At 36.0% G+C, this 14,320-nt stretch overlaps 1 protein-coding gene across 1 annotated transcript; it reads right to left on the minus strand.

Moving 5' to 3' along the window:
• Nucleotides 1-3,250: 3,250 nt before the first annotated feature.
• Nucleotides 3,251-14,283, minus strand: LOC139979486 (uncharacterized). Its single transcript, XM_071990325.1, has 4 exons — nucleotides 13,877-14,283; nucleotides 12,518-12,633; nucleotides 10,585-11,904; nucleotides 3,251-9,811 (listed from the first exon to the last, which is right to left on the minus strand). Exons 2-4 carry the CDS (start codon nucleotides 12,582-12,584, stop codon nucleotides 9,489-9,491), a joined length of 1,710 nt encoding a protein of 569 aa, XP_071846426.1. The 5' UTR covers nucleotides 12,585-12,633; nucleotides 13,877-14,283; the 3' UTR covers nucleotides 3,251-9,488.
• Nucleotides 14,284-14,320: the final 37 nt, after the last annotated feature.

Genomic DNA, 14,320 nt, shown 5'->3' on the forward strand with positions numbered 1-14,320 from the left:
AATGGACGTATATCCCTGACAGGTTAATATTACCCTGGTAACACTACCATGGTAACAGCATGACCTGGTAGAAATCACCACAACTACTATACTCATCTGCAAGTTTGAAGTAACGATCAATTCCGATGGAAGACGAGAGAGAAAGGTGAATAAATTCATGACCCGACAAGATACAATTCTAGAATATAATTATCTGTGTCTTAGAAATGGTGGAGATAGGCACCAAGAAGAAAAAACAAAATATATATTTCAATGATGTTTCCATTCCAGATTGTAAATAAAGCTAGACTCTTTGTTTTCTTGTATATATGAAATATTATTGGTGGGCAGCAATATAATGAAAATGGCAAAAAAACTTCCGGGCAGCAGTGTACACAAGTAAATGTAGCATAAAATTTTAAACAGATATGAACCAATCAATTCAAAACCATATCTGTGCTAAATAAATAAACTCTTGAATCAAATCCTCACACAAATGTCTCCCTACTTTCTGCTTTTAATTACACAAGTCATCACTGTATCCTCCTACTGTCAAAACTTCAAATTGACATCTTTTTCCACTTCAAACAGCCACCTACTGTACCTGCAGAAGTTATGCGTTCTAATTGGTTTTCTCCTTAACACCAACAAGTATGCAATATTAACGGTGATAACAGTACTTGAAGACAGATTTCTTGCATTGTTAACTCCCCACAGAAAGCCATTAGCAGTATAGTGTGTGTGTGCCCTGATAATACAAGCCATCGCCGTTTTAACGGTCTTGACTACAAAGCCTCCTATAACATGAGGTAGAGATATTGAATATGTAGATATAAAAAGAATCTATTTCTTTTAATTATATACGAGTAAGTACAGTAACATTTGCTCCGACACTGTTGTTAACTGTGATATAAACTCTGTTCAATTCTGCAATAAATATCCTTGCTGTGATACAATGTGGTTAAGTCTGGTTGGCTTCATTTTATGTAATTGATTTTTTTTCTTTCTAACTGTATATTGAAATAAAGCATAAAGACAGAAAAAAAAAAACTAATCTTGAAAGATACCATATTCATATATTGACTTGTAGCAAATAAATGCTACAGTAAGTGCACCAGTTCTAGTAAAATTGATTTTAACAACATTACAAGTTGTCATGTATAGCACTTCGATATCTGTTAATTAGTCAGAGACCAGATCCTGTTTAATCCTGACATATGGTACATGTACATATCGTACTGTCCTACTCACTGTAATACAATGTCAAATATGTCCGACTCCCTTTTCGTTACCAAACAGCAGACCAGACACAGGTAACGTATGATTTAATTAAGTTCATCAATATCTCAACTAGTCAGCATCTGCAGTTTATTTCTAATAAACAATATACTTGTTCAAGGAGGAGATATACAACAAAAAATATTGTGAACCTGTGATGTTAATGCCTGTTACAAACGACATCTTAAAACACCTCAAGGCTAACATTAAAGTAGTTTGCTGTATATACCCTTAAAATTGGGAATTTAACAAACTTGTTGTAGTTTCTTCCGTGCCAATAGTACTAAGCAAACATGTTATTTGCTCCTTAAAGCAGACACTATCATTCCGTTACATAAGGCACTTATCTCACTGGGTAAAATCATGCACTTCAAACAATCACGAGAAAAATTGAACATTTTTTAATTGGCTTTTCTAAATAAGTGTTTACTAGATAAAAGGACACAATTCGATCGATTGTTTCTTATTAACTAATCTACTTAGATGTATTAGGATGAATTTCCAAACAATATAAAATGAAAACCTAAATTGATTTAAATACAACAAAAGTGAATCAATATTTTCGTTCTATGGCAAAATTGGAGTCGATTCCTCCTTAATTAGTAATAATGCTATTGTGTCCTTAATACTGTAGTTGTCACAAACTTTATGCAAAGTCTCAAATCTCCCAGGTTACAAAAGTGATGTAACTTCAGGCTTCTCAATAGTGGGAAGGAAGAATTCATTCAGGTAAAAATGGCATTAATTTAAATAATGCTGTGTTGGAGGTTTCCCTTCCATGACCGGCTGTAACCTAGGCAACATAAATGCTTAGCTGTGGATAATACACAGCACATGCTCACAACATGGAGTTTTTGCAGAGTTTGGAACAAATTCACATTCAAACAAATAAACGTTAACATTATACATAACTACAGATGAATTAAAGTTGAGTAATGTGTGCAAAGGAAAGAACCTTGATATTGCATGTCACACCAACAGTACACCTAACAATGTACAAACAGCATTATGCAGCACCAAAATAACACATTAAACTGTAAAAAGAAATAATGTTTATTAAACAGTTTTAGAACCGAAATTTAGGATCAATGTGGACAAAGAAATATTAAAATAATAATAATTAATCATAATAATTTAAGTACGAAATAAACCAATACACTGACAAAGTGAAAAGGAACATAATACTGAAGGATACTTTTCAGTTTAAACGTGGGAAACTATGGGCCCTACAGTAAGACTATAAATAAACAGCACTTAATCGCAGTGGATGACAAGAATAAAATATTTCAACACGACAAAATGCAAATTAAATGTGGCAAACTTAAATGGCAAGGCTTAAATAGATAGTATCAAACAAGAAAATGTGGACAGGGAAGATATTGGTAGAGAGTGTTGTAAATTTGTGTTATCAAACAGGCCTGGAGTCAGCGTCTTGGAGGCAAAGCCAAGAGGAGACATAGGCTGTATCTCTACTATCCAAGTTTCAGCAAAATAGACTCGAAATTTAGTTTTACACATTCCAACTCTCTCATTGTAACCTCCACCCTCCCCCCCCCCCCTCCACAATATCCTTCCTCTCCAACCCATCATGTTACTGTCTGGTTTCTGGTTGAGGTGAACATTTTGATCAGAACCCCTAAGGACATGATGTATTTTGACCACCATATTGACATTTGGTGATAGTAGATCTACACTATACATTTTAAGGCTTCTTACCTTCACCAAATTCTTATAATTAATCCTTAGGGGCTGTGGTCATGTGTGGCCTACACTATAGTATACTGTGTGTCTGCATGGAAGTAAAGCCTTAAATTCCTCGGGATGATGTGATCGAGGTCAACATAGATACATCAAAGATGAATACTTAGAGCTTGAATATTAAAGGATAAATATCTATATACAAAACAATTGATCTAATGAAAACAGGCTAATAATTGAATAACATAGTTTCTTTGCAAGGTGTAACAAAATGAATACATATTTATTTATTAAATTTATTTTATGCAAGCCAAAAACTAAAACATAAATTTTATGTGAGAAGAGAAAACTTAGTCAAAGCAAGGTGCCGGTTAAGATTTAAAAAATAAAAAACGATGCAAGGTGCCAGAAAACATTTTAAAAAGTGAAGATATTGCGAAGTGGAATGATAGGTGTTTGGAAATATCTTTCAAATAAAACCCTGGTGCAAAAAGGACAATTGGCAAGAAGTTTCCCACTGTGAACTAAAGTTCCCAAATTTAAAATTACTATAAAAGTACTTCTTAAAAAAAAAAATTGTTAAGGACATATTAGCACACATTTTGGTTTCTAAAGGGATGATCGAATTACTGTACTTAATAACGGAAAGAAAATATTTCCACATCCACATAATTTTGTGTGTAATTCAATGCATAACATTCATTTGAATCTGGATATACAGTAATTGGTTTCTCAACACATGTACAGTACATTGTATGCATTGGTAGCCTAAATTCTACTGGGGAACCACCTACTTCACTCTTCCCTTTTACTACAAAGGTTCATTTTCAGTGGTTGTTAAAAGTTTAAAGCAAGAACTTACCCTGTAAACCATTAAGGAATGTCCTCCTCCCTTTCTCAAGTTGCCTGAGGAGAAGGGCTTGCCATATTTACTTTACACCAATCATGCTTGCACTGTGCCAGGCAATAACTGTGTAAGGTCAAATTCATATATCCCTGCCACAGTGAACTATGATTCAAATTCAATTCAAATGTTAATAAATTTTATAATTTTTTGAAAACAAGATGTGAAAGATTTGAGTAAGTTGTAGAGGAACCACCCACATACAATAAGTAGTGTACATATTAAACACACATGTACAGCTCTACATACATGGCAAATTGTTAATGGTAGTCTGATATTCTGAGACAACCAAATGAATGCTCAGACAACCAAAATCTGCTGTCGAAGTGTACAAAATCTGCTGTTGAAGTGTACGATGGATGGCTAGTTGTTTACACCAAATTCAAATTTTGCATTATAACTAAATATGGCCAACCCTGAAATAGGTAAAATGATAAATTACTATCTCCCCCCAAAGTTGGTTTTCTATTCACCAACCTACACATCTCTCCTACAGTATACATCCTACAGAGACATACTGGTCATTTTCATTTTGCTGAGTATTTTCGGACAACCAAATTTGCAGTACGGACGACCACAAAGAGAAAAATCCTCAAAAAAAATTGCCCTAACATACTGTAGGTTAGACAGATATTATACAGGTCTATAAGCCACAACTTGATTTAAAGTGTTTCAATCTACCGTGCAGATAATCCATTAGCAGCACAATGTATAAATCCAACAAAACCAATCTGGCTACGAATCTTTTCATGGCCATTTAAGTGAACCATTCTGTGCCAGAGAAATTAGAAATGAATAGTGATAACCTAAATAATTCTATTCATGTAATACACCTACAGTGTATGTGAACTGTAGGAAATTTCAATAACATAAAAGGTGTTAAGTAGAGCTAAATTTAGCAACAGACAAGAAGAATGCAGAGTAATTCTGCAGTAATTTTGGTAAAATTTATCTAAACTCCAGTTTGTAGATTCAAAAATACAAGGTGACATCATATGCAACTTCTTGTTAAGTGAACAACAATGATGTTATGCCATTGTTATGAAAATATTTCCTTGATGTGTCAAAGAAATTATGCTCTATCACAAATAACCGCAAATTTAATAAAAAACTATAAAAAAAAAAAAACTGCTGAATTAAACGTACTTCCTCTACATATTACCATTACTTGGAGACCAATTCAATTTTTTCAGAAAATTTCCATGTTTATCCCAGAAATTTTTAGCAGTGTTGTATATGATGAAACGTTGCAATTACCAATAAGGAATCCTTCAATTTTCCTCTTTTTTTTTTTCATGATCAGATTTTGTAATAATGCTCAACATTTCATTAACTATGTTACTCTGGCATTTCTGAACCTGACTCTATATAGAGGCCTGCATGCAAAAGCAGACAACCACTTACAACTGAAAGGATTTGTTAATAACATTAAAGTTAATGTACTTGGTAAAAGCAAGTGCTTGACTGAGCATTCTCTACACAGCCGATAATAATTGACCTAGATATCGCCACTAACAGCAGCATGAAGTGTGCTTTATGTTCAGTGTGCGCTAGACTGGGCATGTCTTTATATTATATACTATGCATGCCATGTGTGGTGTAACTGTCTTGATATACAGATGATGTGCAATATATGCATACTATGTTATGCACTATATACATGATGATATGCTGATATGCAGTTTTCATGTGCTTTATAATATGCATTTGCATATGCCATACCCATCTGCAATTCAGCATGGCAGCAACTCTTGACATGTGTAGACAACACACTTCCTTTAGCACCATCTCAGTTTGCTTACAAAAGCTCACAGCCTACTCTCCTCCATCCATCCATCCCTCCCATACCACCCCCCTCCCCTCTTCTCTATAACTAACAGTTTTGCATCAGAACATTACACAGTAACACTTACTAACAATCATTTAAGTGTTGACTAATACTGACTTCAAGTAATAATTAGCAAGGGCTATGCTACTAATGGTACCTACTTTACACACAGTATCAAGTGTGAAGTTCATCTGAGCTTTACTTTTGTGGTTATATGTTTACAATAATTTCAAACTTTGACCTATCTTGACCTCAAATGAAAATTGACCTCCACTAAGTACTGGTATCTTGAAACTGTAGAGTGATAATCACAGTTAAGCTTGTAAACAAGTTTCTTTCAACAATGAGATGTGGTTTTGATTCATTAGATGGGTTGACAGACATTGTTAAAACCTATTCATTCATTTATTTCTATCTATCAGTCACTTGTAAGCTACATACACTACATCCTATATAATCAACCCTAATTCGCAGGCTGCCAAAGTTGCTCTCTAGATTAGGTCAGATGAAAATGCAAACAGGATTTGGGTCAAATAACAAAACCTGTGTAATAGTACTCTCCTTATCTACCTCACAAAGTCTCATTTTTAAGGTCAAGCTAAGGGTGTGGTTCACTGGTTTCCCAATTTTTTACCTGAACCTTATTCACTAACAATTTACTCCCACAGACATGACCGAATACTATTTCAAAGTGCTGTCTACTGTTGCTAAGGCAACGGTAGCACAGTTGAGCCAAATAACTGGGTGTTGTCAAGAATTATTTTAAGAAAACTATTCTTAACCCTCTGATAATGTAGGTTAAAATTCACATTGGGAGCTTGGAAAGATGGAACAAAGCTCTAAAAGTAAGAAGCTCTTTAAATGCAACAAATCTAGTAAGTAGGACTCAATGAGCAAGTTCATGCAATCTCTGGCTAAGCAACTTAATCCATCAGGAGAAAAAAATAAGTTATGAAGAGTAACCTTAGAATCAAAAATTTTAAATAATTCTCCAGTCTGTTTTTAATGACAAGTACTGAATGTTCCCCTTTTTTTAGAAACTTTCTTGGAAAAAAAGACTTGCAGCTCTAGTCAACTTAATTAACCAACATGTTTATGGATTTTTTATTTGTTTTTTATTTTATGAAACTCAACTCAAAAAAGCTGCTTTAAATATACAATGTGGCAAAAGCTATCAACCCCTGAGATGGAAGGCACATAAATTCAAAAGCAATATACTATGAGCTCAGCCACTGTATGTGTATATTTAAGTATCAGTAAAGTCACAAATAATGAAAAATTGTTCCTTTGCTACAACCACAAGTAACATAAATTGAAAGGAGATGGTTGTGTTTGCAACAAAATGTTCCCCCAACCTATAGATAATTCCATTGTTTTACAGAACATATGACATCCAACATCCTTCCCTCACTAAAAAAAAAGGAAAGAAATACAGTGCAACTCTCTTAATAAATACTGCAACCTATCTGATATTCCATTGGGTATACTAAATTATTGAATAACAAGCCTCTTGAAGTTGAATTGGTGGATCTCTCCATCCTAGAGTACACTTATATCTCCTCAATATACACTACTTATGAGTGTTCCCTCAAAGAGGAACTCTCAGTATACTGGTATCTCCTCAAGTTTACTATCTATGTCCTGTCTTGTCCCGCAAGACATTCTCTCCATACTGTACTATACTACCAGTACCTCCTGAGTATATAGGCCTACTATCTATATGAATACATAATAAACAAATCAACTCTTCTTGTGCAGATCTCTTTATAGGAAGAATAAAGTTGAATGTTTGAAACACCAGGGAAACCTCATATCAAATAAGTATGTAATACAGATATTATGTTGGAAGGACCTGGTGGACCATCAACATAGCACAATAGCAACAAGCATAGCATAGTAGCAACAAGCATAGTATAGTAGCAACGAACATAGTACAGTAGCAATGAACATAGCATAGTAGCAATGAACATAGCATAGTAGCAATGAACATAGCATAGTAGCAATGAACATAGCATAGTAGCAATGAACATAGCATAGTAGCAATGAACAGTAAAATAGCAATTTCGACTATTATCGTGAGTTTTCGTGACTCCCAATTGCATGGGAAGAAAAACAACTTCTGTTTGTTTTGTAACAGAAAAGGCTTAAAGCCCGTTTGATTATGTGATAACCCAGACTAATACACGAGTGCAAAAGAAAAACTCAATCTCTTTGGGTTATTCTCTGAAAGCATTGATAATAATATTAAAGTGTAGTACATCAGGGTAAACATGTTTTAATGTATTATAAAGCCATACAAGTTTGGTTCATGATTGCCAGTTAAAGCTTCTGTTTGTACACATTGCTTTAGAGTTACAAGACATCTGAAGGGATGACAAAAATGGTCTTTTAGGGTAGGGTTTACTTAAAACATTTCTTAATGCTTAGTAGCCATGACTGAATGAATGAATAGATGTGGTTGTCTATGTGACCTAACTCATGAATACAAATACAACACCAAAGGCACTTCTGTGCAAATCATTATATCCTTCCTTTGTTCTGTGTCATTTTTAAAACACTGTTGTATGTGCTAATTAATTAAAATCTATATGTTGATGTGTCAATGTTATATGCTGGCTGTCAGTATATTAACTATTATATAACTGCTAACTGTTTCGTTGCTATACGTTGGTTGTCTGCATTGATGCTATAATGTTAGCTTACTGTGGTAATGCTGGCTGTCTGTACTGATGCTATAATGTTAGCTTAATTGACAATGCTATACATGCTGGCTGTCTGAATTGATGCTATAATGTAAGCTGACTGTGGCAATGATATATGCTGGCTGTCTGTATTGGTGCTATCATAATATGTCGGCTAACTGTGTCAATGTTATATGATGGATGTCTGTATTGATGCTATCATGTAAGCTTACTGTGGCAATGTTATATGCTGACTGGCTTTATTGATGCTACATGTTATCTGACTGTGGCAATGATACATGTTGGCTGTCTGCACTGATGCTATAATGTTAGCTTACTTTGGCAATGCTATATATGCTGGATATCTGTATATGAACTGAAGTCATAGGACACCTGGATTACCTCACTGAGTCTTTATCTCAAAACAATAATTTCCTCCCAAACCCTGGATGGATTTAATCACATCACTAATATCGTGATATCATCATATATTTAAAAGAAACAAAATATTGTACACATATTTCAGCCTTTTTTCAACACCAGTTAAAGGTCATTAAACATTCTCCTAAATGTGAGATGCCTAAGTTGTGTAGTTTCCTACTACATATCACTTTCCTGTGGTTTCCAAACAATATACTGTAACATATATTTAGAAATTGTCTAACAGAAGTAGAATTATCCTGCAGGTGGCAGGTGAAAAGAGGCGCGAGAGATTTACGCCAAGGTTACCATGTTTTGGTGTTCCTGCAACAGCTACTGTACTATTAAACTCAAGTTGAACTTAGTTGAAGTCACACATTTATACAACAACTGAATGGAGCTGTACAGAAGCTGCGAATATAGACTAAAATTAGCTCAAAGAAAACCAAATAACACAGACTTCTTCTGGCAGGTCCTTCCCAAGCAGGAAGGAACAGGAAAAGTGCTTTCATCTCGAAAGATTCATACACACAATGTGAAAACTTTGAAAACTTTGCATCATACTACCTTTAAAGAAGAACATGTCACTGCTGATTAGTACATGGAAAATAGCCCTCAGTAGCTAAATTATTAAAACTAACTCTATTATGTGTAAACAGCCTTACCAATTATATGGATCCAAAGATTTATATCCTTCCCTTCAGAAATAGGCATTATCAATATCAACAGCTGGATTATCAATTCCAACGTCATGTTGTCTTGGGGAATGGATCAGATGCCGGGTATCACCAGAGGAGGACTGCTCTGTATGACTGGAACCATCATCGCTCACCATGGAGCCTGCTGCTCCCGTCTGGCTCGGGGGTGGGTGGTATTCTACCGCGGGTGGGGGTGGTGGTGGTGGGGATGCGGTCGGTGGGGGTGGAATATTGTCTTCTGGTGGGGCATGGAAAGTACTGCTGGTAGCCTGTTTGTGATCGTCCAACCTCAGAGTAGACGCATTACTACCCTCTTGCACGACCCCTAGAAGACAAGAACACAACATGATTAAAACCCTACGAAATATAAAATCTCTCCTCTCAAATGCATACAATAATTCATACAATTTACAGCACAAGGGTTTGACATTGTAATATACAGTAGAGTCAGCACAAATTGGCACAAAAAGACCAGACCATCATCACTAACAGTAATTGCCAAAAAAAATTAACAGTTACACAAGCCTAGTATTTCGTCATTTTAGCAACTTGCTAATAAAAAAAAAAATCATTTTTCTAAACCACATGACACATAAACATGCTATCAGGCCTGACAACAGACTATAAAGCAGAGGTTGTTTTATTTATTTCTTTGTCTGGTTGATAAACAGAATCCACAACCCTCAAACTACTACTTTGAACAGTCAACCTAGCATAGGTACAGTATCATGTATACATGAACAACATGGTTTATCCTAATTTACATTTAAAGAGTCTTACAAACTAAATGCAGTGGTGCTGTGACGTTTTGGAGCTAATCGAATCACATACAGTAAAAGACCAGCCACCAGAGAATCTCTGAGCTTACATTGTGGTTTCTTTTTAATATTTTTCTCCATAATGTACACTTAGAAGCTACTGTACTTTTTTCCAAACATCTCATACTTTCACTTATCCTGTACTTATCCTGAATCATATATCATCCTTACAATAACACATGTGCAGTACCTGTAGGCCAACTTCCCCCTCCTCTCCCCCACTTCCCCCCAAACCATCCAACCTCCCACTATAATTTTCTCTACCTTTTATCAACTTTACCTTCTAAAACAGGAAGGTCCCAGCTTGGTATGCCACTTCTCCCAAAGTCATTGATTGCTTTTGAGGTGGGTGTGACAGGTTCCCTCTCCACCACTTCCTGATAGTGCTCTCGAATCTGGTCCCCATCAGCATACACATACGGCGTGGGACTAGTGATCGAAAAGTGATAACCCTGGTCCATGCTCTCGTAAGGCAGAAAGGAACTGCGTGTGGTCGCACTGTAGATGCTCTGCGGCCTGGGGATGTACGTGTGTGCCATGTTAAAATCCGCAAGTTTAATACAAGGTTCGTCTGATGGTCGGTATGACTTTTTGCTCGCTTTGACAAGCTTCTGGGCGAGAAATTGGCAGAGAAGAAAGAAGGACAACAAGATGAAAGCACCTCCAACGGATCCTATCACAATGAAAATAAGCAGCTGTTGAAATTCCCCGGGGTCGCTGGTGTCATTGGGTACTACACCATCACTCACAAGAGTGGGATCCACTTCAGGCTCTCCTTTGACCACCAACTTCTTAACCTGCAACACAGAACTGTTGTACGTAAAATTGAACCCTATCTCCATGGCATCACAAAAGGCATTTTCCTCACTTCTAGGGAGGAAAATCATCATCTCTATGACAACAGAACCACATCTTGCGTCTAACATTATCACATCTTTGTCGGACAGATATTCGAACGAATCGATCAGATTTTTCTTAAATTTGTCGACGAAGTCATTTTTATCCTGGAGGATGATCTTGCAGTCACCTGTCATGGTAACTATCATGGTTGTGTTATCCCTGGGTGACTCTGGTAAGGACCTAAGAGAGACAAAGGGACTGGAAGTCGCTGCTGCCTTCGTTTCATTGGGACCGTATCCTCGCGAGGACACTGAAGGTACTGACGTTGTAACCTCACCATTGGACACCGTCCGGTTTGCTTCTGTTGCATCAACTTCAACGGAGGTGTGGGAGGAAGCTGTTAACGAGGCAGAGCTGTTACCGACCGTCCGAGAGGTTACAGTTTCAAATTCCTCCTTATCTTGCAGCGATGTCGTTAACAATGTTGTCAACTCCTCCACTGGTGTTTCCAAAATGTCAGTGACTCCACGAGAAGGTTCGAGATCGCTATTAACAGTTTCGTGCGATGTTTCATGAACCGTAGTGAGAACGGTACTTTCAATATTAGTTACTGTAGTGCTGTCTACTGCTGCTATGTGAGTCATATTTTCCATCGTATCGTGAGCATCCACTCTTGATGTTGACCATGATGATATTGTTTGTCTCTGTGTGCTGTGTGTTCCTGCTGTGGTTGTTTCATGATTACTAGACTGGACAAGACCTGCAAATGGAAGTTTCAAAAATTAAACAAGAAAGATATTACTGAGCTGCCCTTGTGTAGTAAGATATTCATGAATGAATAGATATAGTTCTGTGTTTGTCAACCAGCTAAAGTTCATCTTTAAAGCTACATTGCAATGAAATAAACAGCTGCTTTGAAACATTTGTAGTATATACTAAGAAATCTGGGCTGGCTACATAAACTTAGAACCAGTGAACTTCCCCACATACCAGGGGTTTGTGATCATTACAAAGAACATAAATTTAAGACTAATTCTAAATATGTCATTGCAGTAGGCTATATATAGTATCTAACTCATCATGACAGGAATTAGTAAGTCAGGGGATGATGAAAATGGATATTAATTTAATGATGATCTACAGTGCTACAAGAAAGTTCTGTTCATTTTTATCTACTTTAGATTGACAATTTGAGCATTGGAAAGAAAGTTTCCTAACAACTCCTAAATTCTAAAATAGCTGTTGTTGGATAAAGATCAAAGCACAAGGCAGGGATATATAGACCAAAAAATGTTTTTTAAGATATGTCTGAATGAAGATTTGACATAACTGCTTGCACTTTTAAGGAAAGTATCTATTAAAATGAGACTTACTTGACATCCACATGAACAGTAGTATATTGATGAGATGTCCAAGTCTGTTACACTTAATGACATTCATCTTTTTGAAGATATTTTAACAGAAGTTACCAAACTCTGAACACCAAAACCTGACAAGAAAGAAAATGAAAATTGGTATTGTGGTATAGTCAGTATTGCGAAGTTCGGCATACTGCGAAGTTCGGACACCCTAAGAAATACACGATTTCACCATGACAACCTACAGGAAATGCCAAATTTCACCAAAAAGTACGAAGCTACAGTTATTTTCTCTCCAAAATGACCCGTGTGCAAGAAAGTACTTACATATTTGTCAATAAAATGACGGAGATCTATGAAGTCTGTTATAATTACTGAAAGAGCAACTGCGCCACCAATTTTATCACCAGTGCCACACTGTGGGTTGGGTGTCCGAACTTCGCAATACTCTAGCAAAGAAATACCAGTTCCACAATCACGGAGAATCTTCTTGGAATACAACGTGAAAACAGTTTGCAGGAAAGAAAGTTTGGCCGTGTATCGTAATATAACACAATTTTCCCACCATATCAAGTATATTTTCTGGTGATTTAGACCAGAAGATATAGTTTTGGGATGTTTTAAGGCTTACTGTAGGTGTTCGAACTTCGAAGTGACCATGCTACTGATTTAAATATGTCATAGATGGGGCAGGGCAGCAAAAAGGGAGTATTTTAGAAGTTAGGTTCACCCTCAATAGTTGAATCTTTGATGTTTTTTCCAGATGTATAGAAACCTGTACACCTTATCAATAAATTAATAATCACTGCTGAAATATTGCATGGTCGTTTGGTGAAAGAAAACAATACAAAAAGGTACATATTGGACAAGAGAGAAAGAATAGGAAGTCACAAAATACAGGTCTGATCATTGAAATTATTTAGGTAATATTCATAATTTTTGAAAGAATGATTACTGTTGCTTACAATGTGTCCTGACTCCAGCTCTACCTACAGCAATATACGGTATGTGGTAGTAACCTAATAACACCAAAGTACTGCAGGGCCTATGTAACTAGGTAATTAATTCACAAGTTTTTCATACAATTTTTCCCTATGCAAAATTCAGCATTAACACATTAATACATGTATGTAAGGGTTCTCTAAAACAGGCAAACCACAACCAGGTTGTAGAAAGCAATCGTTTGGTTACAATTTAGTTAACTACCTACTAACTCATCTCATTCTCAGTTAGCATTAGAAAGCCAACAAGGAAAATTTCATTGCCCGGCTGCAATACAATGCATAATGTCGTACAATTTACCAAAAACTAATTTGAAATAGGAAAGTCATATCAGTTGCTGGAGAATTCTTAAAAACAAATATTGCTACTCACCACGTTGTATCCACAAGGAATTTCAAATATCCAGTCGTTTTCTTTTATACAGTACTGTAAGTCCGTGGTGTAGGATGTTACGACCTACACATTTCTTGGTGGCTATGACGATACAGTTAGTACAAATGAAGTTAAAACTCGAGGACAACACTTTTACTTTTAGTGTCAATACTCAGTCACAGTCAAAACGAAACTACGAAGAAGGCAAGAAAATGATAAATAACTAATCATTGTACTGAAGGTTTTCATGTTATGATTTCCTCCATCCTTTTAATACTGAGCCGTTTCCAAACTTTTCTTCGATGAATTTGACTAACAGTAAGAAAGGCTGAGTTCAACAAACTTGTTTATGGATAGAACACTTTCTTCCATGAATCACAGCATTCTTACCAAAACTATTATAATAAAGACCGATTGTATTCTTCTCAACGGCCTGTCGGAAGC

The sequence above is a fragment of the Apostichopus japonicus genome, chromosome 14 (genome assembly GCF_037975245.1).
Source record: "Apostichopus japonicus isolate 1M-3 chromosome 14, ASM3797524v1, whole genome shotgun sequence".
In the NCBI taxonomy this organism is placed as follows: domain Eukaryota; kingdom Metazoa; phylum Echinodermata; class Holothuroidea; order Aspidochirotida; family Stichopodidae; genus Apostichopus; species Apostichopus japonicus.

What these genes read in the sequence shown, in the direction of transcription:
- LOC139979486 (XM_071990325.1), bottom strand. Translation starts at nt 12,584, where the DNA reads ATGAATGTCATTAAGTGTAACAGACTTGGACATCTCATCAATATACTA. An exon ending in ACTGTTCATGTGGATGTCAA is followed by an intron (nt 11,905 to 12,517) that starts GTAAGTCTCATT and finishes TTCCATTTGCAG; the next exon opens with GTCTTGTCCAGTCTAGTAAT. An exon ending in GGACCTTCCTGTTTTAGAAG is followed by an intron (nt 9,812 to 10,584) that starts GTAAAGTTGATA and finishes CTTGTCTTCTAG; the next exon opens with GGGTCGTGCAAGAGGGTAGT.